The sequence below is a fragment of the Lolium rigidum genome, chromosome 3 (genome assembly GCF_022539505.1).
Source record: "Lolium rigidum isolate FL_2022 chromosome 3, APGP_CSIRO_Lrig_0.1, whole genome shotgun sequence".
NCBI lineage: Eukaryota > Viridiplantae > Streptophyta > Magnoliopsida > Poales > Poaceae > Lolium > Lolium rigidum.
In genome coordinates this window covers 124,014,186-124,039,825 of record NC_061510.1, presented here as the reverse complement: position 1 = coordinate 124,039,825, position 25,640 = coordinate 124,014,186, and the positions used below count along the sequence as shown (strand labels likewise).

The 25,640-nt window shown below is 44.6% G+C and overlaps 1 protein-coding gene across 1 annotated transcript; it reads left to right on the top strand.

Annotated features, from left to right (window-relative positions):
• The first annotated feature begins 243 nt into the window (after positions 1 to 243).
• LOC124695471 (polyubiquitin 11-like) lies at positions 244 to 25,306 on the top strand. Its single transcript, XM_047228312.1, has 7 exons — positions 244 to 530; positions 5,107 to 5,218; positions 5,276 to 5,415; positions 24,647 to 24,767; positions 24,801 to 25,009; positions 25,117 to 25,183; positions 25,274 to 25,306. The coding sequence occupies exons 1-7, from the start codon at positions 244 to 246 to the stop codon at positions 25,304 to 25,306; spliced, it is 969 nt and encodes a 322-aa protein (XP_047084268.1).
• The last annotated feature ends 334 nt before the right edge of the window (positions 25,307 to 25,640 follow it).

Below are 25,640 nucleotides of genomic sequence, written 5' to 3'. Positions count from 1 at the left end.
AAGCTTGTGAGCTAGATGGATCGCTCATAGAGATTCAACAGGTGTGCCATCGCCCATCCGGTTCAGGTTCAGGTGGCTCCTTCCTCTTTTGTGACTATCCGTGGCGATCACGTATTCGCGTTACCATGTAGAGGTTGCGTTTCCGTTTCCTCCGATCGATCTGATCTACTATCCCTATATGTTTACGTCCGCGGTGCAACGCCCAGCAGCACTTATCCCACCACCACCGTCGCGACTTTGACGATGCAGATCTTTGTGAAGACCGTCACCGGGGAGACTCTCACGCTCGAGGTCGAGAGCAGCGACACAGTCGGCAGCGTCGAGAGCAGCGACACAGTCGGCAGCGTCAAGACCAAGATCCAGGTCAAAGGAGGAATCATCACCGCCTCCAACTCCAACGACGACCGGCATCAGGTACCGTCTCTCGTCTTCGGCGGGAAGCAGCTAGAGGAGGAGGACGGCCGAACCCTAGCCGACTGCGGCATCTGCAAGGAGTCGACGCTGCACCTCGCGCTCGGCCTCCGCGGTGGCCATCGGGGCTACTACAAGCATTGCATGGAGCCCGGCCTCCGAGATCTTGCGCTCAGCTACAACGAGAACAAGCTGGTCTGCCGCAAGTACGTGCATTTTTTTTTCCATCTCGGTTTAATGATGTACGTATTACCTGACTTTTCTCCGCCATTGATTCGTTCTCGATCAAATTAGGTGCTATGCACGCCTTTCTCCGAGGGCTACCAACTGCCGCAAGAAGAAATGCGGCCACAGCAGCGACGTAATTTTCTCTCTCTTCAGATTACCAGTTATCTACCTGTTCGTTATGATATGATGTATTTTATGTTTCTTCAGCTGAGGAAGAAGAAACCGTTTGCACGACATCGTTGGTGAAGCAACGTTACCAGGGCAGCAGTGACACGCATACTACCTGCATAAGCCACCGGCCCAGTGGCGTACGCAGCTGGGTGGCTGGGTGGGCCGTGGCCCCCCCTTATTTTTTGGAAAACCATTAATATTTAGTTATTTGGGTAAATTTTTATCACACATGGGCAGGAAAAATTAAAAATTAGGGGATGTGCCCACCCAACAGATTTCTTGTGCGTCCGCCACTGCACCGGCCTCTCACAAGGAATGGTGGATCTGCGTTTCTTGCTTCCTCTGCACCAATGATCTACGTTTCTTGCTTTGCATACATATGTATATATATTTAACAGTGTATACAAGGCATAACGATTTTTCACATGTGGTGTGGTAGTACCACTGCAGCTACTCAATTTTGGTGACCTTTGTAGAAATATTCTTTAACGAATTTCATGCACCAAACTACTCAAATGTCGTAGGTTGGGACGGGCAGTAACACCACGAGGAGCATCCCCGCTCGCGCAATAGCGGATCATTGTCTCTGTTTGCTACTCATCGATAAATCCTATCCAATTTGCCAATTGCCACTACACCATCCGCCTTTGGAATCTCATCAAATTATGGACTGGCATCCCCAATATATTCACTCAAGGCAATGGACGGGGCTCAGGATCCGGAGTTGGTGGACCATAATGCCGGGAGGATCAACCCCATACCGCACGGCTCTCGCTTCCCTCACATCGCTCACCTCATAGGAAGTAGAGGGCAACCGCTTGGGTGTTCCACAACAATCAAGCACCAATGCAAGTCATCTTAGATAAAGTTAAAAAGGAAGTCCGTTTGTAGGTTTTAGCGGGTGCGAAGTGTTTGGGTGAAATAATGGCGGGAGAGTAGTCCCTTGTAATAACTACCTTTACTTTCTTGTAAGCTTCTCCTTAATTAATACTCCCTCCGGTCTCAATTAATCAACGCGGAGATCACCATACTTGCATGCAAATTGTGTACTGCCCCGCGTTGATTAATTCGGACCGGAGCTAGTAGATTATAGCAGCTTTTGCCCTATCTATAATCTATAAAGTTCATCCCCACTAAGATGCAATTAATGTTTGCAAGCTCAAAGCAGGTGCAGCCACGTCACCCTATTAACCATGTCCGTTGGATTTCAAAAGTGCGGCCCTGATTATATCTATCCAAGTCCCAATCTCATTTGTTCCCACGTCCGCCCTCTACCTCGCCACCTCTACTCCACCCATAGGTAAGATCATATACAAATTTACTGATGACAATTCTCAAGCTTCTGCTGATCATGAACTCACTACAACAAAATAGACATGTAGAGACGCTCCATATAAGGGCTAAAGACATTTTATTTCGTCTCTACGGCATCATAGAGTCGCTGTCGTAAAGCGTCACATAAGCGTCTCCTTATGCACCGTCTCAAAGATGATAGGACGCTTTGGTGAGCGTGTTTACAAAAAAATATGACGTTTATATTGCATCTTTACAAGTCTAGAGACGCTTTCATATATGGATCTGCAAGTCGTCTCTACCATGCCTAGCGTCTCAAATAGAGTTAGGGACACGGCTGCTTGAAGCTGGAGTGTTGATGCCTATTTCCTTTTTCTTTGAAATATTATTATAGCTTTTCGAACTGAAACAGTACACAACATACAAAGAACAAAAAGATGTATCATGTCTTCCTGTTGTAGGAATTTCAAATACAAAATTGCACGGTTTCATATATAACATTCAAAAGGAGTAGCTCGTGGAGAAATTAAGTTGACAACAGCTTAAACCATCCACAAGCTGCAGAAACAGTGGGAATCTTAAATATTTACATACATCTTGTCTCAAGACCTATGAACTTTCTATTTTCATGAATCCTATATATCTTCAGTGTCGTTCATTGCATATGCACATGTCCTTTTCAGTCATCCAACATCCTGCAGAGAATGTAAGTTAACGAGATATAAGATTATTGAAAGAGTGCATCACACGAATTTAAATACGAATTCTGCAGTTCAGACCACACTTTAGAGCAAGGCAAGAGAGGAAGCCAACTGACCTGCCAAAAGAACTTTTTTTGAGAGAGAGAGAGAGGGGCAAAAGAACATTTTACAGTTCACACTTAATACATGGAAATATACTTGCTGCTCTGGCAGCCAATTACGCTGAGCCTTCCCCAAGAATTCTGCAGGAAACGCAGTGGTAATATACTAATATGTGCATGAGTTGAAAATTTTAGCATAAAAGTGTATCCAAATGTCAAGGAAGTTTCATGTTTCAGCAATATACCAAGAGTCGGCTAGCGAGAATGGTTCTTCAGATATTTTCCATCAAAAAATTTGTAGATGGAGAATGGTTGACTAACAATTTACCTATCCATGCTAGTAGTCCGAGCCATTACCATGTGCGCCTGTTTAAGCGAATCCAAACAACAAAACATTATATTTCAACTATAAATATCAGATAGAGTAACCTAAATGGACACAGTAAGGAGAATTAGTTGGGTATGAATAGTGGTTGTTGTTGCAAGTCATGCCAAAACCGCACAATGCAAGAACCACATAACTGTTCCATACAAGGAATCTGCAACCAGTCAAGGTGCCCTCTGTGTAGAAACTTCTATCAAATATTACATCAATTCATGCTTGTATGGAAGGATATGCATAAGTTAGTACGTTCTCTGAAATATTGCTTATGTACTGTATCAGTGTGAAGCGTAGAATACCATCTGTTGGCTATACCGACTGAAAACGTAAGAAATGATACACTCAGCTTCCAGCTGACAAAGAGATTCTGCTAGTACAAAACTGTGAAAGCGGAGCTGAGTGTGAATTATGTAACAGTTTTCTGGAATATCCCTGTAATCATTCACACGACATCTAACTTTTAAATAAGAGTTTGGGAATGGTACATGTTGGGGCAGGGGGAAACTTTGTAGGCAAATCAGGTAGAGGCCGGTGAAGGATGTGCTTATCCTGGACGGGGGCACAATTGCCGGAGAAAGGCGATGAGCGGGCACCGCTCGCTGGCCGGCGAGAGGTTGATGTTGCCGGGGAACATCAGGGTCCCCACGGGGTCGGGCTTGATCGAGAAAACCCTCACATCGCCGTGAAAAAACAAACGCCCGAGCCATCGCGGAGGCGCCGCCTATGAGCGGCCGGGGACACAAAATCGCCATGAGGAAATCAGAGAAGATGGAGACTCGGAGGGGGAGGAGGGAGTGGGCGGAGGGAGAGATGGAGAGTGCAAGAAGCGCATGGCCGCCGTCACACGCTGATGGGAGATGTGGCGGCGGCTTAGGTTTTGCACGCTTTTCTTTTCTAAGTCACAGGTAGATGGAGAACGGATCAGATGCCATCGTGGGTGCTAGTGGTGGATTCTAAAACCTAAGCGTGTATACCTTGGGACGACTTGTGCAGCGTCCCATGAAACGTCCCTAAATAACGTTCATTGTTCATGTAGAGACGAAGATAAAAAGCGTGCAATGAACAACGTCTCTACGTGACGATTTTCTTGTAGTGACTGAAATTATTATATTGCTTTATGTGCCTTTTTGTTTTTCGAACGCACAACAATATGTCTCCAACGAATTCAGCTGCAACGGGGTATTTAAGTATTTTCTAGTGTTACCAAAGGATGCCCGCGTTGCTTGTTCCATCCTTGCGCAAAACACCTCCTCTATCGTTCCCGTGTAACATTACCACCGAATCCACTGGACATTTTTGAACACCGGGTGCGGGATTTGTGCGAGTTCCGTCTCCCGGCCGTGGCCATGGAGGGAAAGGTAACCTCAAGTTCGTCGGTGTTCATGACGCCGAACAGCTCGGATGCACCTCCAACTCTGCAAGCCGGTATCCTCAGGTTCGTCGGCGTTCATGACGGCAGCAAGTCGAGGACGACGACGTCGATGGGAGTCTGGGACGAATACCTTCCATAGCTGGTCTCCTCTTCGACGCATGTGGTATCTGTATATGTTATGTAGCACTAAAGAACTTCCTCTTCCAAATTTGAATCTCGTTTTCCAAAAGAGTTTGCAAATTACACGGGAGGATCCCAAATATATTTCGTTGGAATTCTGTGACTACATCCTTGGCGATCACGCGTTCCCGTAACCGTGGCGACCAAGTATACTAGGTTTCGTTGCGGTCGCGTTTCTATTTCGTTTGATCGATCGCTATATATGTACGTCCGCGGAGTGGCGCAGCGCACATCCCACTTCCCACCGCCACCATCACGACAACCGACGATGCAGATATTCGTGAAGACGGTCACCGGGGAGACTCTCACGCTCGAGGTAGAGAGCAGCGACACGGTCGACAGCATCAAGGCCCAGATCCAGGAGAAGGAAGGAATCATCGCCACCTCTGACGACGACGATGACGACGAGGACAACGAGGAAGACAACGAGGTCCAGATCCAGCTACCGTCTCTCGTCTTCGCCGGGAAGCAGCTAGATGAGGAGGAGGGCCGAACCCTGGCCGACTACGGCATCTGCAAGGGATCGACGCTGCACCTCGCGCTCGGCCTCCGCGGCGGCTTCCGGGGCGGCTACGCGTATTGCATGGAGCCCAGCCTCCGAGATCTTGCGCTCAGCTATAACGAGAACAAGCTGGTCTGCCGCAAGTATGTGCATATATACGCCTAGATGTGCTTATTTTTTTTTCCATCTCGGTTCATTGATTTTCACCGCCATTGATTCGTACTCGATAAAATTAGGTGCTATGCACGCCTTTCTCCGAGGTCCACCAAGTGCCGCAAGAAGAAATGCGGCCGCAGCAGCGACGTAATTTTTTCTCTCCATGTTACCAGTTTTTATTACTACCAGTTATCTACCTGTTCATTCTGTGATCTGATGTATTTTGTTTTTCTTCAGCTGAGGAAGAAGAAACCGTTTGGACGACATCGTTGGTGAAGCAACGTTACCAGGGCAGCAGTGACACGCATACTACCTGCAGAAGCCACCGCCCTCTCACAAGGAACGGTGGATCTGCGTTTCTTTCCTCTACACCCAATGATCTACGTTTCTTGCTTCCTCTGCACCCAATGATCTACGTTTCTTGCTTCCTCTGCACCCGATGATCTGCGCCAATGACCTGCGTTTCTTGATTTGCATACATATATATGTAGATTGACGGTGTAACATGGTTGTTTGTATCGTACCCCAAGCATAACGATATTTCAAATGTTGTGTGGCAGTACAACTTCATCTTCTCAATTTTGAGGACTTTTGTAGATTTTTTTTGGCCAGTTTCATGCACCAAACTACTCGGGTTGGGATGGAGTAAAACACATCTAAGGTCTCTGTACTTGTGAGATTGACCTGATTTAGTCCCGGACTCGAGAATTGCAACATTGTTACCCTAAAGTTGCTGTTGTGACTTAGTTTGATCCTAAACCAGCCTAGCCCTGCAAGGGAGAGATAAGCTTCCATGGAATTTATGTGAAAATCACCTCCTCCCTACCCTAGAGATCCTCCTCCACCACGCAAGACACAACCGCATAGTGATGGGGTGTAGAACGCCACATGAGGGAGATTGGGGAGGTGCGGATCGATGATGACAATGGCATCCGCACGAAGGATAGGGTCGTGGCGTCGCCTCCCGTATTTTACTCTCGAACTCAAGTGAGCGGTACAAATACATAGAAGGTGCACTACTAGTGGGGCCACTGGTATTTAATTTGTGCCACTAGTATTGTGTGTCACTGCTATTTACTAGTAAAGGTGCACATGCAATGCACGTCTATTCAATCACGTCAAATTTCATTGTCGTACTTTTTTTTATTATATGTGTGCCTTGTCCCACCACCTTTCTCTACCTATGTATGAAACCTCGTCTATTTCTTGGTGATGCTCATAGTCACACTCTGATTCACAAGTGAGGTGGCAACACCACCCGCAGTCGCGACAGCCAAATCCGATGCTGAGGTGACAACTTCTTATGCAAGCACAAGAGCCGCCAAAAACGCCATGTAAATTCTTTTCAGGGTCCTTCCACATCACCTAGTAGAGAACCTATTTATGATGTGCCTACATCGATACTAAATGTCTAAAGTAAGGGTTCCAAAGGCACCACTTCTCTGTAAACACCGCCCCTGACCACTCCCCCCCCCCCAACATGCCCGTCCACGTGTTGCTAAGCCGGCTCCCACCCAGCATGCGCCTCTCTTTACTCCAAGAAATCATTCATCGCACCACCTAACGGAAGCCAACACTATCCATCTGAAAATGTCCATTGTCATGAATTGTTGTTCTGAGACACTCCACATGACCAAACTTCCCAAATCAAATAATCGAATTAATTAGAACGTGGTCAAACTGCAACGTAAGCTTTTACTCATTTGTCACTTAGTCACTTTGGACGGTAGGTGTGACCAGAAGCAACAAATAACACGATAGGTTTCACTTCAAGTTCCATTCAACGCCATTGGCAGTCTAACATATTATTACTATAGTCGTATCCAACATATTTATTATGATATTTAAAGTCTTTATGTTTTGTTAAGGAACTATAGTCGTATCATAATATATTTTCTATAAAAAAAATCCGGCTGTGTATTTATACATGTACATCAGTTTGAATACAGATAGAGTTTGCAAAACAATATAAATATACAAGATAGATCACATTATAACTGAAATAGAGATAAGTGACCAACACAGTTGTTGTTCATCATATTAGAACCGAAATTACAAAATGTACGTCTAGGGATCAAGTAGCAAGTTCATCACATTACAAAGGAAGTAGTCATCTAAAATACGATCAAAATTACACCTTTCAGTAAACAGACCTAGAATTAAGAAAATTACACCTCCTAATAAACATGTCGATGAAGACATGGAGCAGCAGCCTGGCATCATCCAGAACCTAGGCCGGTGATGCTTTTTGGTTTTTTATCTATTAGGAAATTGTAGGCATGCACTTTATGGGAGGGGAGTTTTCATCGGTTTTGGCTTCATCAAATGGAAGCTAAGATGGCTTTCCTAAATGAAGTGTTGGACGAGAAAATTTACATGGATTAGCCTGATGATTTATCCTGATTGTTTTGTACTAGAAGGCCAAGAAAGAAAGGTCCATAAATTAAAGAAATCTTTGTATATATGGCCATGGCCTCAGAGAAGCTCCCAAGCAATGAAATGAGAAGTTTGAAAGAACTACAATATGTGGGGGCTTTGTTGCTAATGAATTTTGACAAATGTGTGTAGTACCTTAATGTTTCCAAGAACCTTAGTATCTCAATGTTTTGAGATGAAAAGGTCTTATATGATGTTACCTTGAACATGAATCTATTGAGAGATGAGAATAACGTGATTACACTTATGCAATCTCACTAAGTTGTGAAGGTGTTGAGAATATTTGTCTATGCTGAGTGAAAAAAAATTCCCACGACTCATGATCCCAATGTGTTGCTTCGAAATAATGAAAATACAAATGGAGATTAATTGAGATACTCTTAAATAATTTGTTTGCTCATGTATTTATCTTGTGATAAGAGACTCGTTTGATGTGAGCAAACTAAACCGGTTTTGGTCAATCCGAGAGATGATCATTGGCATGCTCTTGAGAGAGTGGCACGCTATCTAAAGGGAACCATGAGCTATGAAATTTATTACTAGCTTAAAAGGTATAGTGATTCAAATTGGATTTTAGATGCCGATGATATGAAGGGTACAAGTGGATATGTATTCACTTGGTGGTGGCACTATTCATGAAAGTCTTGCAAGGAAACCATCTTATGATATCAACAAAGGAAGGAGAACTCCTAATATTAGATATTGCGAGCGTTGAAGTGGAGTGGCTTCATGAACTCTTGACGGGGTTGCTTATGGTTGAAAAAGCAATACTGATACGTCTCCAACGTATCTATAATTTCTTATGTTCCATGCTAGTTTTATGACAATACCTACATGTTTTGTTCACACTTTATATCATTTTTTATGCATTTTCCGGGACTAACCTATTAACAAGATGCCGAAGTGCCAGTTCCTGTTTTCTGCTGTTTTTGGTTCCAGAAAAGCTGTTCGGGCAATATTCTCGGAATTCGACGAAACAAAAGCCAAACCTCCTATTTTTCCGAGGGACACACAGAGCCAGAAGGGCAAGCCAGGGGAGGCCCACGGCCTCCACACCATAGGTCGGCGCGGCCAAGAGGGGGGCACGCCGCCATATGGGGTGGGCCCCTCGGGCACCCCCTCGCGCCGCCCTTTCGCCTATATATTCCTTCCGTCGCGAAAACCCTACAGAGATCGATCATACTCCAGAAAGACTCCCGGAGCGCCGCCGCCATCGCGAAACCTAGTTTCGGGGGTCAGAAGTTCCTGTTTCGGCACCCTGCCGGGACGGGGATCGACCCCGGAGCCTTCTCCATCGACGCCACCGCCTCCATCATGCTCCGTGAGTAGTTCCCCCATGGACTACGGGTTCTAGCAGTAGCTAGTTGGTACTCTCTCTCCCATGTACTTCAATACAATGATCTCATGAGCTGCCTTACATGATTGAGATCCATCTAATGTAATCGGTGTTGTGTTTGTTGGAATCCGATGAATTTTTACATTATGATCAGTCTATCTATAAGGTTTGTGAAGTTATTGTTGCTGCAATCTTGTTGTGTTTAATGCTTCTCACTAGTGCACGAGTGACATGATCTTAGAATTAAGCTCTATAATTATTGCTTAGATTGTATCTACAAGTTGTTTGCACATGTATATGTCCGGAACCCGAGGCCCCAGAGTGACAGCAACTGGGATAACTGGAGGGGATGGCTTAGATATGAGGATCACATGTTTTCACCAAGTGTTAATGCTTTGATCTGGTGCTCTATTAAAAGGAGTACCTTAATTACCAGTAGATTCCCTTGAGGCCCGGCTGGCACCGGCTGGTAGGACAAAAGATGTTATGCAAGTCTCTCATTGCGAGCACGTATGACTATATATGGAAAACATGCTACATGATTAATAAACTGGATGTTCTGTCTTAATGCTATTTCAATCCTATCAATTGCCCAAGTGTAATTTGTTCACCCAACACTTGTTATTGGAGAGTTACCACTAGTGTAGATAGCTGGGAACCCCGGTCCATCTTTCATCATCAAATACTCACTCGGTCCTATATGCCATTAGAAGTAGTATCAACTATTTTATGGTGCCATTGCATCTGTGCTACTGCTACTGCTGATGTGTTACTGTTACTATTGCTCTCATATTACTGCTGCTTTCACATCACCCCTGTTACTAGTGCTTTTCCAGGTGCAGCTAAATTGACAACTCAGTTGTTAAGGCTTATAAGTATTCTTTGTCTCCCCTTGTGTCGAATCAATAAATTTGGGTTTTACTTCCCTCGGAGACTGTTGCGATCCCCTATACTTGTGGGTTATCAAGACTATTTTTACGGCGCCGTTGCCGGGGAGCATAGCTCTACTCATAAGTTCACCTGGGGAGTACACTCTACCTCTCTCTCTCTGTTTTTATTTTATTTTGTTTTGCTAAGTTTACTTTTGTCTAGTTTATTTGTGCTTAGTTTATTTCTGTCTAATATTATTTTGTTTAGTTTACTTTTTTTCTAGTTTGTTTTTGTCTTGTTTTATTTTTCTTATATACCCGAAAATCCATAAAAATTTGAAAAACCGAAAAATTAAAAACTGTTGTTATGGAAGAACCCACAACCTGTATGGAGCTTATAGAATTATATATGAATTATAGAGAATCAAGAAAGGGTAAAGTCATGAGTGTCGTGTTAGAAAAATTGAATACAATTGCTAAAATCTTGCTTAAACGCCATGATATAAACTGTTGCTCTAAACAGGATACTAAACATCTTAAATTCCAATGTGGCTTTAGTGAAGAAGTTTTAATTATGAACTATCATTGGAATAACTATATTCAACTTGGGTTCGAAGAAGTAGAACAATTTGTTTTATTTATGGGAGCCTCTGAGATAGAATCCTTCATGGCTAAAAATTAAGAAACTTGTATTGTTTGTAAGGACCTTAAAGATTATGTCTCTTCTATCCTTCTTTATTGCATAGAACATTACAGCAATAATCCTTATATCATTGATTATAAAGAGAGACTCATTCATGCACAAGAATGCACTCACAATTTGCAGGAACCTGTGAAAGAAGAAATTGATGAACCTGAAAGCTCATTGGATAAAAAGAGGAGGAGAGTGATGAACAAAAGTAGGAAGAATAGATTAGCTACCCATGCCAACCTTCTAATGAGAGTAACTCTTTATCTCTTACACTATTTGATTGTCCTCCATGCTTACCAAAGGAGGATGAATGTTATGTTCCTGTGGATTCTCTTGAAATATTCCCTATGAGTAAAACTTGTGAGAATATTTATGCTACTGTTATCTATGATAATCCATGCTACTTTGATAAATCCTATGATAATGCTTTGTTTGTGCATGATGTCGAAATGCATGGTACTAAAGAGTTTTGCTTAGCAAATGTTTATGATAAAGCTCTAGATGATGGTCCTATGTTACTTGATAATATTAATTGTACTACTAATGAAAATGGGATTGGAGAGGTCTTGACTTTATCTAGGAGTCTCATATCTCTTGAGAATGATCAATCATCTTGTTATAGATTTTTAAAAAGTGGGTTTGAAAGTTTTGATCCCACTATTTTTGAGCTTGATAAAAATTAGGGATTTCTATTTTCGTGCCCCTGCTTCGTTAGTTGTACTCAGTTTTCCCCAGCTCGTTAGTTTTTCCTCAGTTTTCCCCTCCCTCTAGTTTGAAACCCCTCGAAGACGCGGGTTGCCGTCAGGTCGGAGGCCTTACCGTTACCGTGAGGTCGGTTCCTCGCCGACCGTCTCGTGCTCGACGGGTGGATCCATCTACCGGCTGACGCGTGGGCCGTTTTATTTCCTGATTGTATACGCGGTGCTGCCAATGACAAATGGGGCCGCTCTATGGGGCTGCCGCAGCCAATGACCAGTGGGTCGTCTATTTATTTATAGAAAATTATATATTGCCGCTCTGTGGGGCCTCCGCTGTGCTCGTCTATTTTATTTAGAGAATATAATATAGATCCGCTCTGTAGGGGCCGCCTCAGCCCATGGCCGGTGACTATTTTCGCAGCTTAATCTAAAGTGACTCTTATGCTAAACATTGTGCATCCCGACGTTGACCTAGCAGTGGCGGCGAGCATAGCCGTTCTGACCATGCCGATATCAGCATCGGCATCGGCATCGTTTGGAGGATGTGGTGCTCGAATAATAGTGGAAATGCGATATTATTTTTTACATGCATAATATATAGAAAATAGCTAGATCTCTAAATCGATGCATATGAAGCTACATATATATTCTTGGTCATAATCCCCTTAATTATCTAAAGGGGATGGATGCATGGCTTCACGTCGTCGTCGCTTTCATCGTCGGTATCTTCGTCGTCGAGTAGTAGTACCTCCTGCACATTGTTCCGTCGAACACCTTCACCTGTGAGCACATCATCGCCTTCATATTTGAAGTGTACGAACCAGCCGAAATCCACACCGTGCGCGATGGCGAATTTCTCCCAGCCCTTGTCGAGGTACATCCGGCCTTGTCCGTCAAATAGGACCTCCACGGTCCGAGAGACGAGGACCGCGGATCAGCTGCTCGCGAGATACACCTTAGCTGGCTCCTTGCCGTCAAGATAGTCCGCAAATTTTTTTGGGAGTTCCTGCAAAGAGATCGAGCGCCGATCGTTTGAAATTAGGGAACCCTTGAAATTAAAGGTTTTTTAGAACATGCCCATAATTAATCACATGCATCATATATGTGGGAACGCGTACGTACCTTCTTGACCAAAGGGTCTTCATAGACGACGATGAAGAACTCCTCTATGATCAATGGCGGTGTTGACGGTGGTGGTGGCAATGATGATGATCCACTTCCCCTTCCCTTCCCCTTCCCCTTCCCCTTCCGGTCCGCGTCCGAGACGTGGAAGCCATGGCAATGGATAAAATGTATGTGAACGAAGAAGAGAGAGGCAGAACCTATTGACACAAGGGATGGCCGTGTGGGTGTTTATAAGGGAGAGATGACCGTTGTAGGGGTTTACACAATAAAATAAGGAGGAAATGACCGTTGTGGGGGTTTATACACAATAAATTAAGGAGGAGACGACCGTTGTGGGGGTATATATCTCAACAAAAAAACTAATGCGGACTATGTTGACGGAAATGGAACTTCGTGATATAGTTTATCATTTTTTGCGTGAAAAGTAATGGCTACAACAAAATCGGTGATGGTTTATCGTTTTTTGCGTGGAAAGTAATGGGTACAAGAAATGGGTGATGGTGTATCATATTTTTGCGTGAAAAGTAATGGCTACAACAAAATTGGTGATGGTTTATCGTTTCCCTTATCGTTTTTTGCGTTGAAAGTAATGGGTACAAGAAATGGGTGATGGTGTATCATATTTTTGCGTGAAAAGTAATGGCTACAACAAAATCGGTGATGGTTTATCGTTTTTTGCGTTAAAAGTAATGGGTACAAGAAATGGGTGATGGTGTATCATTTTTTTGCGTGAAAAGTAATGGCTACAACAAAATCGGTGATGGTTTATCATTTTTTGCGTGGAAAGTAATGGCTACAAGAAATGGGTGATGGTGTATCATTTTTTTGCGTGAAAAGTAATGGCTACAACAAATCGGTGATGGTTTATCATTTTTTTGCGTGAAAAGTATTGGCTACAACAAATCGGTGATGGTATATCATTTTTTTGCGTGGAAAGTAATGGCTACAACAAATCGGTGATGGTTTATCGTTTTTTGCGTGGAAAGTAATGGCTACAACAAATCGGTGATGGTTTATCGTTTTTTGCGTGAAAAGTAATGCCTAAAAAGAGTTTATAATTTAGCTCGTGAAAAATAATGCAGAAAACCAAACTTTAGCGTACTGGGTAACCGCCCTTTCGCATACATAGAGGGTGGAAGCTAACCGACGACAGAGAGAGAGGGTGGTGGCCCCGACCAGAGAGAGAGATAGGGATTATCCTGCCCGTTAGATCATACGATCAACGGTCGTCGGGCACGATCCGCGTGACATGGGCTAGACCAATCGGGGCAATGTTGGGCGTCCGTGAGAGTGTGTGAAGGGAGAGGGCAAAGCTGAGTAGTATCAAGAAACCAAGGGCAAGTGAGTAGTAAACGGACTAAGGGATTGAAATATGAGATTTAAAAATTGGAAAATGCGTGTTTTGTACAATGAAACCCATCTTGGCCTACCTCAAACTATTTGCAATACAAATCTACACGAGTGTGAAAATTATGGCCTCATTCAGACAAAGTATGTTTTGGGAAAAGCTGTTTTGGGTAGGGCTTATTTTTGAAAACCATGCACCTTCATAGCTACTAGGTGATTTGAGAAGTGGCAATTTGTGGTGAAACTTGATTTATCTATGATTTATCTATGATTTGAGAAGTGGCAATTTTTGGTAAAGACTCCATGAGTAAGTGCCACTCTTTTTCGGATTTTTTTGCACATTAAATAACTCATTTAACTAGTTAATCTCATTTGTTGACTCTCTGTTGACCAGCCATTTGAGGGTAAAACTGAGTATATTGCACTAGCCAGTATTAGCACTCAAGGAGAAAACTGAGCACACAAAAAATGCTAGTATATGACTCGAGGGTATACCTGAGTATATCTAAATTTCCAGGGTTAGACTCGAGGACGTGTGTTGCGGTGCAGAAGTGGAAGACGTGCCATTGTTGACGCGTGTCGCGGTGCAGACGTGCAAATAGTGGACGCGTAGGACGCGGGTCGCATTTAGGACGCGTAAGCCCCTCCATCCCTCCCTCTGCACACAGTCGTCTCATTCTCGCTCACGCACGAAACCACCCCTCTCACGTCCCATCAACTTCTCCAAATCGAAAAACCCCAACCGCCGTACGCACGCTACCCTGCCGGCGATGGAGAAGAAGAATGCGCCGGCGGCCGTCGCCTCCGAGCCCGTTGCCTCCGAGCCCGTCGCCTCCGCGCCCGTCGCCTCCGCGCCCGTCGCCGCCGAGCCAGTCGCCGCCGAGCCCGTCGCCGCCGAGCCAGTCGCCGCCGAGCCCGTCGCCGCCGAGCGCGTCGCCGCCGAGCGCGTCGCCTCCGAGGGCGGCGCATCCAAGCGCGGCTCCTCCGTGAACTGGGCCCCTCTCTCGGCTGATGGACCACTTCACAAGATCGGCGAATGCTTGCTGGCGAACGAGGAGTACGCCGACACCTACTCTGCCATGAGGCAAGTCTGTAGAAATTGGCGCTCAGGTTTGCCTGAGCCCGACGTGCACCTGGACGAATGGATCATGCTAGACCACGCCCTTCCACACGTCGCTGAGTTCACCTTCCTCCAACTCGGCACATCACGCTACGTCACCATAGATCTATCGGAAGTTCAAACAAGGTTCAACTTCCTCCATATCTACCTCTTTATTTTCAATCTTAAACATCTTAGTGCTGAATGTTATCGTGCTTGCCCAGATACTACTTCATCGGATTTTGCCGTGGCGTCATCGTGCTTGCCCAGAAGAACCCGCCGCACAAGATACGGCTTCTGAACCCACTCACAAAGAAATCGAACACTATGTTTGAGGCGCGAGATGCCATCTGTTTTCCTGAAATCAGTCGCTGTGATCAAATCCCCGACTATGGTCTTCGTTGCCGCACATTACCCGTCGGAAATTGGTTGGGTCGATGAGAGCACTCCAACTAAGGATATAGATGAAGATTGGGAAAAAAGATTTTCGATCAAGAACCATTCTCTCGCGTTGCATTACCCCGTTCAATGGTGAGCTGTATGCACTAGTCGTGGACAATTCCGAAAACGGAAGAATAGTGTGCACCAATGTACGAGTTGCAGCGAGCGCGCGAGACACTTGTCAAGATGGAGACACTAATTTCATTTCCAGAACTTGGACATCGAAGTTCTACCTTGTGAAGTCGGATGGTGATCCGTTGCTTGTGTTGTTGGTCAGCGTGGCTTTGGCGGGCAGACCATTGGTCTACCGTGTGGACACTCGAGCCGCTCTCTCCATCCGGTCCGTAACATTGGCGATAATGCCTTCTTCGTGCATTATATCCGGTGTATCTCCGTCGACACCAGAGTGTACCCGACACTTCGACCTGGCTGCATCTACTACACGGATTTGGGTTATATCAGAGAGTACTCTCATGATACAAAGGCCCGGGATGAGTGGGCAGTACGTGTGGATAGAATAGGAAGCTACGGTATGAGAAATGAACTCAAGCCATACCGTTTGGAGGATGTATTGGCCGCACACTGCAGACAAAGGGAGTTCAATGAATATTTCCTTCGGGTAATGCACGATTGGAGCGACGACGAAATATATGAGGAGGAATGAAGAACAAATTCATTCATCCTAATCTTCTTGTTGTCCATACATTGCGTGCGTCTTGTATATTACAACGTTATTGACTGCTTTTGGCAGCTGTATGCAGTTTCCCTATGTATTATACTTAGTTTTCTGATTATGCAGTTGTCAATTTATCATATACTAGCTTCTAGATTTGCTACTAGATTTGCTGCCATATTGGGCAAAAAACGAGGGCCAAAAGGCATAAATAACCCCAGAGATTTGCTACTAGATTTGCTGCCATATTGAAGAAAGACAGAAATAGAAGCTTCTCTAGATTTGATACTAATTTGGTGAAAAAGACAGAGAGAGAAAGAGGGGAAAAGGTGCTCTTAAAAATGCCAATTTGGGCCGAGAGAGACAAAACCCGGCTCTCGCTCACGTGCAACCAAACGCTTCTTGTCCTGTCCCACGCGGTCCCTTTCTACCAGCCCCACGCGACGCGGCCCCACGCGACGCGGCCCCACACGACGCGGCCCCACAGACGACGCGGCGCAACACGCCAGCACAGAACGTCCAAATAAACGGATTCCTTCCGTCTGAGCTCCTTCTGCGGCTTTCAGACATAGGCTTGGGGAAAACTGAGGAAAAACTAAGGGGCTGGGGAAAACTGAGTACAACTAACGACCCGAGGGCACGAAAATAGAAATCCCTAAAAATTATGTGTTTGTAGATCATGAAAAGCATGCTGTATGTGATAGTTATATTGTTGAGTTTGTTCATGATGCTACTGGAAATTATTATGAGAGAGGAAAATATGGTTGTACAAATTTTCATGGTACTAAAACACCTCTCTACATGTTGAAAATTTTGAAGTTACTCATGTTTTATCTTCCTATGCTTATCACTTTGTTCGTCATGAATTTATTTGTGTACAAGATTCCTATGCATAGGAAGTGGGTTAGGCTTAAATGTGTTTTGAATTTGCTTCTTGATGCTCCTTTTGCTTCATTTTCTATTTTTCATGTGAGCATCATTAAAATCTTCTGCGCCTAGCTGAAAGGCGTTAAAGAAAAGCACTTATGGGAGACAACCCATCGTTTTTATTTTCTGTTATTTTTGCTTTTCTTTTTGTTTTGAGTCAAGGTGCTTGTTACTTCTGTAGCAATACCTTTGTATCTTTATTTTCTTGCATTGTTGTGTCAAGTAAAGTCTCTAATAGAAAGTTGATACTAGATTAGGATTTCTGCGCAGAAACAGATTTTTAGTTGTCACGGTTTTGAGCTTTTATCTCTGCAGAAAAATGGAAACATTCTTAAAAAATTCATGCGTTATCCTCAGATATGTACGCAACTTTCATTAGTTTTGAGTTTTCTGATTTGAGCAACGGAAGTGCCTCGAAAAAATTCATATTTACTGGCTGTTCTGTTTTGACAGATTCTGTCTCTGTTTTTTACATTGTCTCTTGTGGACTTTAAGTAAGGCTTTCTAGACGTGGAGAGCTGTAGCTAATGTTTTATTGAGTTCTTGCAATGTGTCACTACAGAACTAAAGTGGATTAAAGTTTTTTGAGTACTAACCCCTCTAATGAAGTTTATGAGAAGTTTGGTGTGGCAGAAGTTTTCAAGGGTCAAGAGAGAAGGATGATATAATATGATCAAGAAGAGTGAAAAGTCTAAGCTTGGGGATGCCTCCATGGTTCATCCCTGCATATTTCAATAAGACTCAAGCGTCTAAGCTTGGGGATGTCCAAGGCATCCCCTTCTTCATCAACAATTTATCAGGTCATCTCTAGTGAAACTATATTTTAATTCTTTCACATCATATGTGCTTTACTTGGAGCGTCTATGTGCTTTTATTTTTTGTTTGTGTTTGAATAAATTCGGATCCTAGCAATCCTTGTGTGGGAGAGAGACACGCTCCGCTTTTTCATTTGAACACTTGTGTTCTTCGTTTTACTTTCATGTTCATAGCGAAAGCTGAAAGCCGCGTCACTTATTGTTATTGATATTTGGTTGGAAACAGAAAATGCTTCATGTGGTAATTGGTATATTGTCTTGAATAATTTGATACTTGGCAATTGTTTTGAGCTCTCAAGTAGATCATGTTTAAGCTCTTGCATCATGTAGTTTAAACCTATTAGTGGAGAACTACCGTAGAGCTTGTGAAATTTGGTTTGCATGATTGGTCTCTCTAAGGTCTAGATATTTTATGGTAAAAGTGTTTGAGCAACAAGGAAGACAGGTGTAGAGTCTTATAATGCTTGCAATATGTTCTTGTGTAAGTTTTGCTGTACCGGTTTATACTTGTGTTTGCTTCAAACAACCTTGCTAGCCAAAGCCTTGTACTGAGAGGGAATGCTTCTCATGCATCCAAAACCATGAGCCAAAACCTATGCCATTTGTGTCCACCATAACTACCTACTATGTGGTATTTTTCTGCCATTCCAAGTAAATACTTCATGTGCTACCTTTAAACAATTCAAAATTTTATTACTCCTTATTTGTGTCAATGTTTTATAGCTCATGAGTAAGTATGTGGTGTTTTATCTTTCAATCTTGTTGGGCAGACTTTCACCAATGGACTAGTGGCCTATATATCCGCTTATCCAATAATTTTGCAAAAAGAGCTGGCAACGGGGTTCCCAGCCCCAATTAATTAACTTTCATTAATAATTCTCTTCACATGTTTTGCCCTGATTTATCAGTAAGCAACTTAATTTTGCAATAGACACTCCTCCATGGTATGTGAAATGTCGGAAGGCACCCGAGGATTCGGTTAGCCATGGCTTGTGAAAGCAAAAGGTTGGGAGGAGTGTCATCTATAAATAAAACTAAAATACATGTGTAAACAAAAGAGAAGATGGATGATCTACCTTGCTTGGTAGAGATAACGTCCTTCATGGCAGCCGCTCTTTGAAAGTCTGTTTGACAAGGGGGTTAGAGTGCCCACTACCATTCGTTGACAACAACAAACACCTCTCAAAACTTTATTTTTATGCTCTCTATATGATTTCAAAACTTTAAAAGCTCTAGCACATGATTTAATCCCTGCTTCCCTCTGCGAAGGGTCTTTCTTTTACTTTATGTTGAGTCAGTTTACCTACTCCTTTCTATCTTAGAAGCAAACACTTGTGTCAACTGTGTGCATTGATTCTTACATGCTTACTTATTATTGCACTTATTATATTACTTTGTGTTGACAATTATCCATGAGATATGCATGTTGAAGTTGAAAGAAATTGCTGAAACTTAAATCTTCCTTTGTGTTGCTTCAAAACCTTGGATTAAGAATCTATTGCTTTATGAGTTAACTCTTATGCAAGACTTTTTTATGCTTGTCTTGAAAGTACTATTCATGAAAAGTTTTTGCTATATGATTCAGTTGTTTAGTCATTATCTTTTTGTTAGCAAACTATAGACCATTGCTTTGGGTCACTTCATTCATCTCATATGCTTTACAATAGTGTTGATCAAGATTATCTTGATAGCATGTCACTTCAGAAATTATTCTTTTTATCATTGACCTACTCGAGGGCGAGTAGGAACTAAGCTTGGGGTTGCTTGATACGTCTCCAACGTATCTATAATTTCTTATGTTCCATGCTAGTTTTATGACAATACCTACATGTTTTGTTCACACTTTATATCATTTTTTATGCATTTTCCGGGACTAACCTATTAACAAGATGCCGATGTGCCAGTTCCTGTTTTCTGCTATTTTTTGTTCCAGAAAAGCTGTTTGGGCAATATTCTCGGAATTCGACGAAACAAAAGGCAAACCTCCTGTTTTTCCTAGGGACACACGGAGCCAGAAGGGCAAGCCAGGGGGAGGCCCACGGCCTCCACACCATAGGCCGGCGTGGCCAAGAGGGGGGCGCGCCGCCATATGGGGTGGGCCCCTCGGGCACCCCCTCGCGCCGCCCTTTCGCCTATATATTCCTTCCGTCGCGAAAACCCTACAGAGATCGATCATACTCCAGAAAGACTCCCGGAGCGCCGCCGCCATCGCGAAACCTAGTTTCGGGGGTCAGAAGTTCCTGTTTCGGCACCCTGCCGGGACGGGGATCGACCCCCGGAGCCTTCTCCATCGACGCCACCGCCTCCATCATGCTCTATGAGTAGTTCCCCCATGGACTACGGGTTTTAGCAGTAGCTAGTTGGCACTCTCTCTCCCATGTACTTCAATACAATGATCTCATGAGTTGCCTTACATGATTGAGATCCATCTGATGTAATCGGTGTTGTGTTTGTTGGGATCCGATGAATTGTTACATTATGATCAGTCTATCTATAAAGTTTGTGAAGTTATTGTTGCTGCAATCTTGTTGTGTTTAATGCTTGTCACTAGTGCACGAGTGGCATGATCTTAGATTTAAACTCTATAATTATTGCTTAGATTGTATCTACAAGTTGTTTGCACATGTCTATAACTGGAGGCCACAGAGTGACAGCAACTGGGATAACTGGAGGGGATGTCTTAGATATGAGGATCACATGTTTTAACCAAGTGTTAATGCTTTGCTCCGGTGCTCTATTAAAAGGAGTACCTTAATTACCAGTAGATTCCCTTGAGGCCCGGCTGCCACCGGCTGGTAGGACAAAAGATGTTATGCAAGTTTCTCATTGCGAGCACGTATGACTATATATGGAAAACATGCCTACATGATTAATAAACTGGATGTTCTGTCTTAATGCTATTTCAATCCTATCAATTGCCCAACTGTAATTTGTTCACCCAACACTTGTTATTGGAGAGTTACCACTAGTGTAGATAGCTGGGAACCCCGGTCCATCTTTCATCATCAAATACTCACTCGGTCCTATATGCCATTAGAAGTAGTATCAACTATTTTTTGGTGCCATTGCCTCACGTGTTACCGTTTACTGCTGCTGTGTTACTGTTACTATTGCTCTCATATTACTGCTGCTTTCACATCACCCCTGTTACTAGTGCTTTTCCAGGTGCGGCTGAATTGACAACTCAGTTGTTAAGGCTTATAAGTATTCTTTGTCTCCCCTTGTGTCGAATCAATAAATTTAGGTTTTACTTCCCTCGAAGACTGTTGCGATCCCCTATACTTGTGGGTTATCAAATACCGACTGTCCTCATGAACTGTGACAACTAAGCTGTGAATTTTAGAGTGAGCGGTTCTAAGAATAACATGAAGAGTTCAAAACATGTCAAGAGAAGACTGATATTACAACAATTGTGTTGAGTTACGACCCTCTGTTTTTGTCACTATTGTGGCGATTTTGTGATGAAAAATGGATCGTCAAAAACAAGGCATAGTCAACTACCGTACCTTTTATCTCAAATATGATATTGTATCTAATATCATCACCGGTGATCTGGCCATGCCACATCTCATCCTACGTCGCCAATCCGAAATGTCGAAACTGTGCCGAAATCAAGTGGTCATGAATCAACATCAGCCAGTCCATTTCGATGGTCTACATGGACCGAGCCCATTAGTTCTGGCCTTTTTTCCTTGTCAATTTATTACGTGGTTGAATTAAGCCCAATATTTCAGCCTTTTAATTACCGGGCCTTAGCTATTTGCACTCTACTTATTTTCTATTTACAGTCGTATTTGACATGTCCAGTATTTCGATTATTCTACATAAATAGTTGCAATTGTCAGATCCTTCTAGACAGTGTGTCAAATTGTCATATCCTTCTAGATAGCGGGCCCCAAAATTTAAAACCTCTGAACTTATAGCGTCAGATCATATCTAAACGACAAAGAATCTAGCAGATCCTTTCACAGAAGTATTGTCAAAAAACATGATAGATATTGCATCGATGGAAATGGGGTTGAAACCCACGTGAGTTCCCGAGAGGGTAACCCAACCTATGTGATCAAAGATCCCGTGAAGTAAGACCTAGGAAAACAAAAAGAAATTGTTGTGTAGAGAGAAATATGTAACACTTCCACTCCGCTGCAGATGCAACTCTCACATAGATACTGTAAGACAGGTTGATTATATTTTAATGTGTTGTACGCGGCTCGGTATGAGCAAATACCTCGTTGTCCTACATAAAGATCTTTAAAGAACAAACCTAGAAGAGTGATATTGCGGGTCACAATGCGTAAGATTTGGATGAATCTTTTCAAAGCTAATGAAAGGCCAAGAAGTATGCCTTATAAGCTTCACATGAGGGAAGGCCTATGACAACCTAATATCGATGGCAACATTGATTGTAACTTGCTAACACACGACTAACAATTCAAGTCCTAGTGTTCAGTTGTAGTTAAATGTAGCTCCTTTTCTACATAGAACTTCAAATTAATAGTCTTCAGGGAAATGCATGTATGTACAAATGACACTATCTAACGTGCCTATGAGATATGGTGGGTGATTGTTATATTTATATGGGTTGTGACCTATGTAGCCTCCTAACAGATTTCACCGTCTATCCCGCCGATTCATTTCTCCCTTCCGCCGTCGCTACTATGTCCCTCCCGTCGCTGCTACCCTCTCCCTATCCAGGAGGAGTTGGAGGGGGAGGAGGAGGAGGGGGTGGAGGACGACGAGGACGAGGACGAGGACGAAGAGGGCGGCGACGAAGAGGATGACGAGGACGCGGGTGGCGCGGAGGATGCAGATGATCTTGTGGAGGTTGACGCGGCCGGCGTGAGGAAGAAAAGGAAGAGGAAGGCCTCGGGCACACGAGGCCCCAAGTGGACGGTTCTGGAGGATGAATGTCTCTTCGAGTCGTGGTCAACGGTGAGCCATGACTCCATCATCGGCGCCAACCAAAAGTACGGGAAGTATTGGGCGAAGATCAAGGCGGAGTTCGACGAGCGCAAGCTAGTCAACAGTGATTACCGCAAAGTGACAATGAAGAGGAGCCAAAAGGCAATGTCGACGCGTTGGGCCATCATCCAGGTGTCGGTGAACATGTTCCATGGGTACCATAACGAGGCCGAGACTAGAGGCGACATCGGCGCGACATCAGCGACGTGGTACGCCTCTTTCTACGATAATATTTAGCGCCTAGTTTGTAATCACGATCTGATTGCGCTTCCTTTGATTAGTTCGATAAGGCCATGGCGATGTACCGAAAGCACTCGGAAGGGAATAAGTCTTTCACGTTGATGCATTGCTATAGCAAGCTCAAAATAAACGAGAAATTGCGGTTGACGCGTCATTCATTGTTGAAGGGGAAAGATGCAATTGATCTGGATGCGCCGCTCGTGACATCGACAGGGTGCCCTGTCGGCAACAAGGCTGCCAAAGCCGCCTTGGCAGACGCTGCTCGACCGAGAAGACGCAGGCGTTGATCATGCAGTGCCTCGCCGAGGTCTCCTCGACCCTGCTCTTCCGCGACAAAAAGAACGACGAAAGGTGGACGGTGCTGCTTTAGAGGCAAGAGGGGAAGATGGAGCTCAAGAAACAGAAGGAGGACATGTCCCTGCTGACCGCGTCGACAGCTGGAATGTCTCCCCGGACGCGGGCGGCGCACAACTTCTACAAAGGCATGATCCTCGACGACATCGAAGCCAAAATGGCGGCGATCGAGGCAACGGCAGCAACCCTGGCCCCGGAGCAAGAGCAGGCACCAGCAGACGCGTCTACTAGTACACCATCGTCAGCGGCATCAGCATCTGCCTCGGCGTCACCGACGGAGCAGGCACACCGGGCAGATCACGACGAGGTCGTCGTGATCGATGGGCCTACGTCGACTCAGAATGTGCCGTCGGCGTCGCCCCCCTTCTTCTAATTTACGTCTTATTAGCTTGCACCACCGGTCTGTAATATGATCGCGCGTCCAGTACTTCGATCGCGACTACTTTGATCGCGACGACTTCGGCGGGAACAATCTCTTTAATGTAATATATTTAAATTTTCTATTTGGGAGCGGCGCTTAGGGAGCACGGTTGGGGAGGGACACCCAAACGCGGCAGAAAGGAAACACGTTCCCCAAAAGCTCGATCCGACGTTGTTTGGGGCAGTTCCAAGGACGCGACTAGAGCTGCTCTAATAAATAGACGGCCGACCTGGGCAACAAAGCTGAGATGTTGCCCTCGAGGGAGTAGGCGCTGATGGTGTCCTGGACGCCGAGATGCTGCAGGAGGAACGGCGCCCAGAACGCGACCCAGCTCCCCCGATGTGCTGCCCAGCCACAGCACCAGCGTCCGCACAATTACTGCCCCATGGCGGCGAATACCGGCCAAAAGGATGAGCACAAGGTACGACGGGAAGCTCCTGAATACTGCTAGTCTGCTACACGGATCGATCATAGATTCAACTGCTGCGCCATCCGGTTCAGGTTCAGCCATCCTTCCATTGTTTGTTCCTGCCTGCCCCTGCCTCCTCTGACTATCCGTGGCGATCACGTATTCCCGACTTCCGGTTCAGGTTCAGCCATCCTTCCATTGTTTCGTAGCGGGCGCGTTTCCGTTTCCACCGATCGATCGCTATATATGTACGTCCACGGCGCGGCCCTGCGCTCATCCTACCACAAGTCCACAGCCACCATCAAGACCCACGACGATGCAGATCTTCGTGAAGACCGTCACCGGGGAGACTCTCACTCTCGAGGTCGAGAGCAGCGACACTATCGACAGCGTCAAGGCCCAGATCCAGGAGAAGGAAGGAATCAGCGTCACTTCTGACGACGAGGACGAGGACGATCAGAATCATCAACCGTCTCTCGTCTTTGCCGGGAAGCAGCTAGAGGAGGAGGACGGCCGGACCCTGGCCGACTACGGCATCAGCAAGGAGTCGACGCTGCACCTCGCGCTTGGCCTCCGCGGCGGCCATCGGGGCGGCCAATGCTGGTTCATCGAGCCCAGCCTCCGAGAGCTCGCGATGAGCCACAACGAGAAGAAGATGATCTGCCGCAAGTACGTGTGAAGTACATACGCCTACACATGTGTTTTGATTTTTCTTTCTTTGCGTCTCGGTTCAGTTAATTCGTTCTCCGGCATTGATTCGTTCCCGATACAACCAGGTGCTATGCGCGCCTTCCTCTCAGGTCTACCAACTGCCGCAAGAAGAAGTGCGGCCGCAGCAGCGACGTAATCCTCTCTCTTCGAATTGCCAGTTTTAATTACCACTAATCTATCTTTTCATTCTATGATCTGATGGAATGTTTGTTTTCTCTTCAGCTAAGGAAGAAGAAACCGTTTCGAAAATGGTGAAGCAACTTAGCAGTGACATGCATACTACCAGAAGCCACGAGCCTCACATAGGGACAGGTGGATAAATATCATCTGTGTTTCTTGCCTGTCACACAAACTCATATATGTAGAATTAATGGGATGCAGCATAGTGTTGTGTGTATGTCCCCAAAACATATCAATTTTTCACATGTGGTGTGTTTGTATAAATATTCTCTAACGACTTTCATGCACCAAACTACTCAAACGTCCTAGGTTGGGACGGGTAGCAACGCTCCTAGGGCATCATTGTCTCTATTTGCTAGTCATCTATAAATCCTTTCCACGCTAGCTACCACGATGTGAGGTTTCTCTA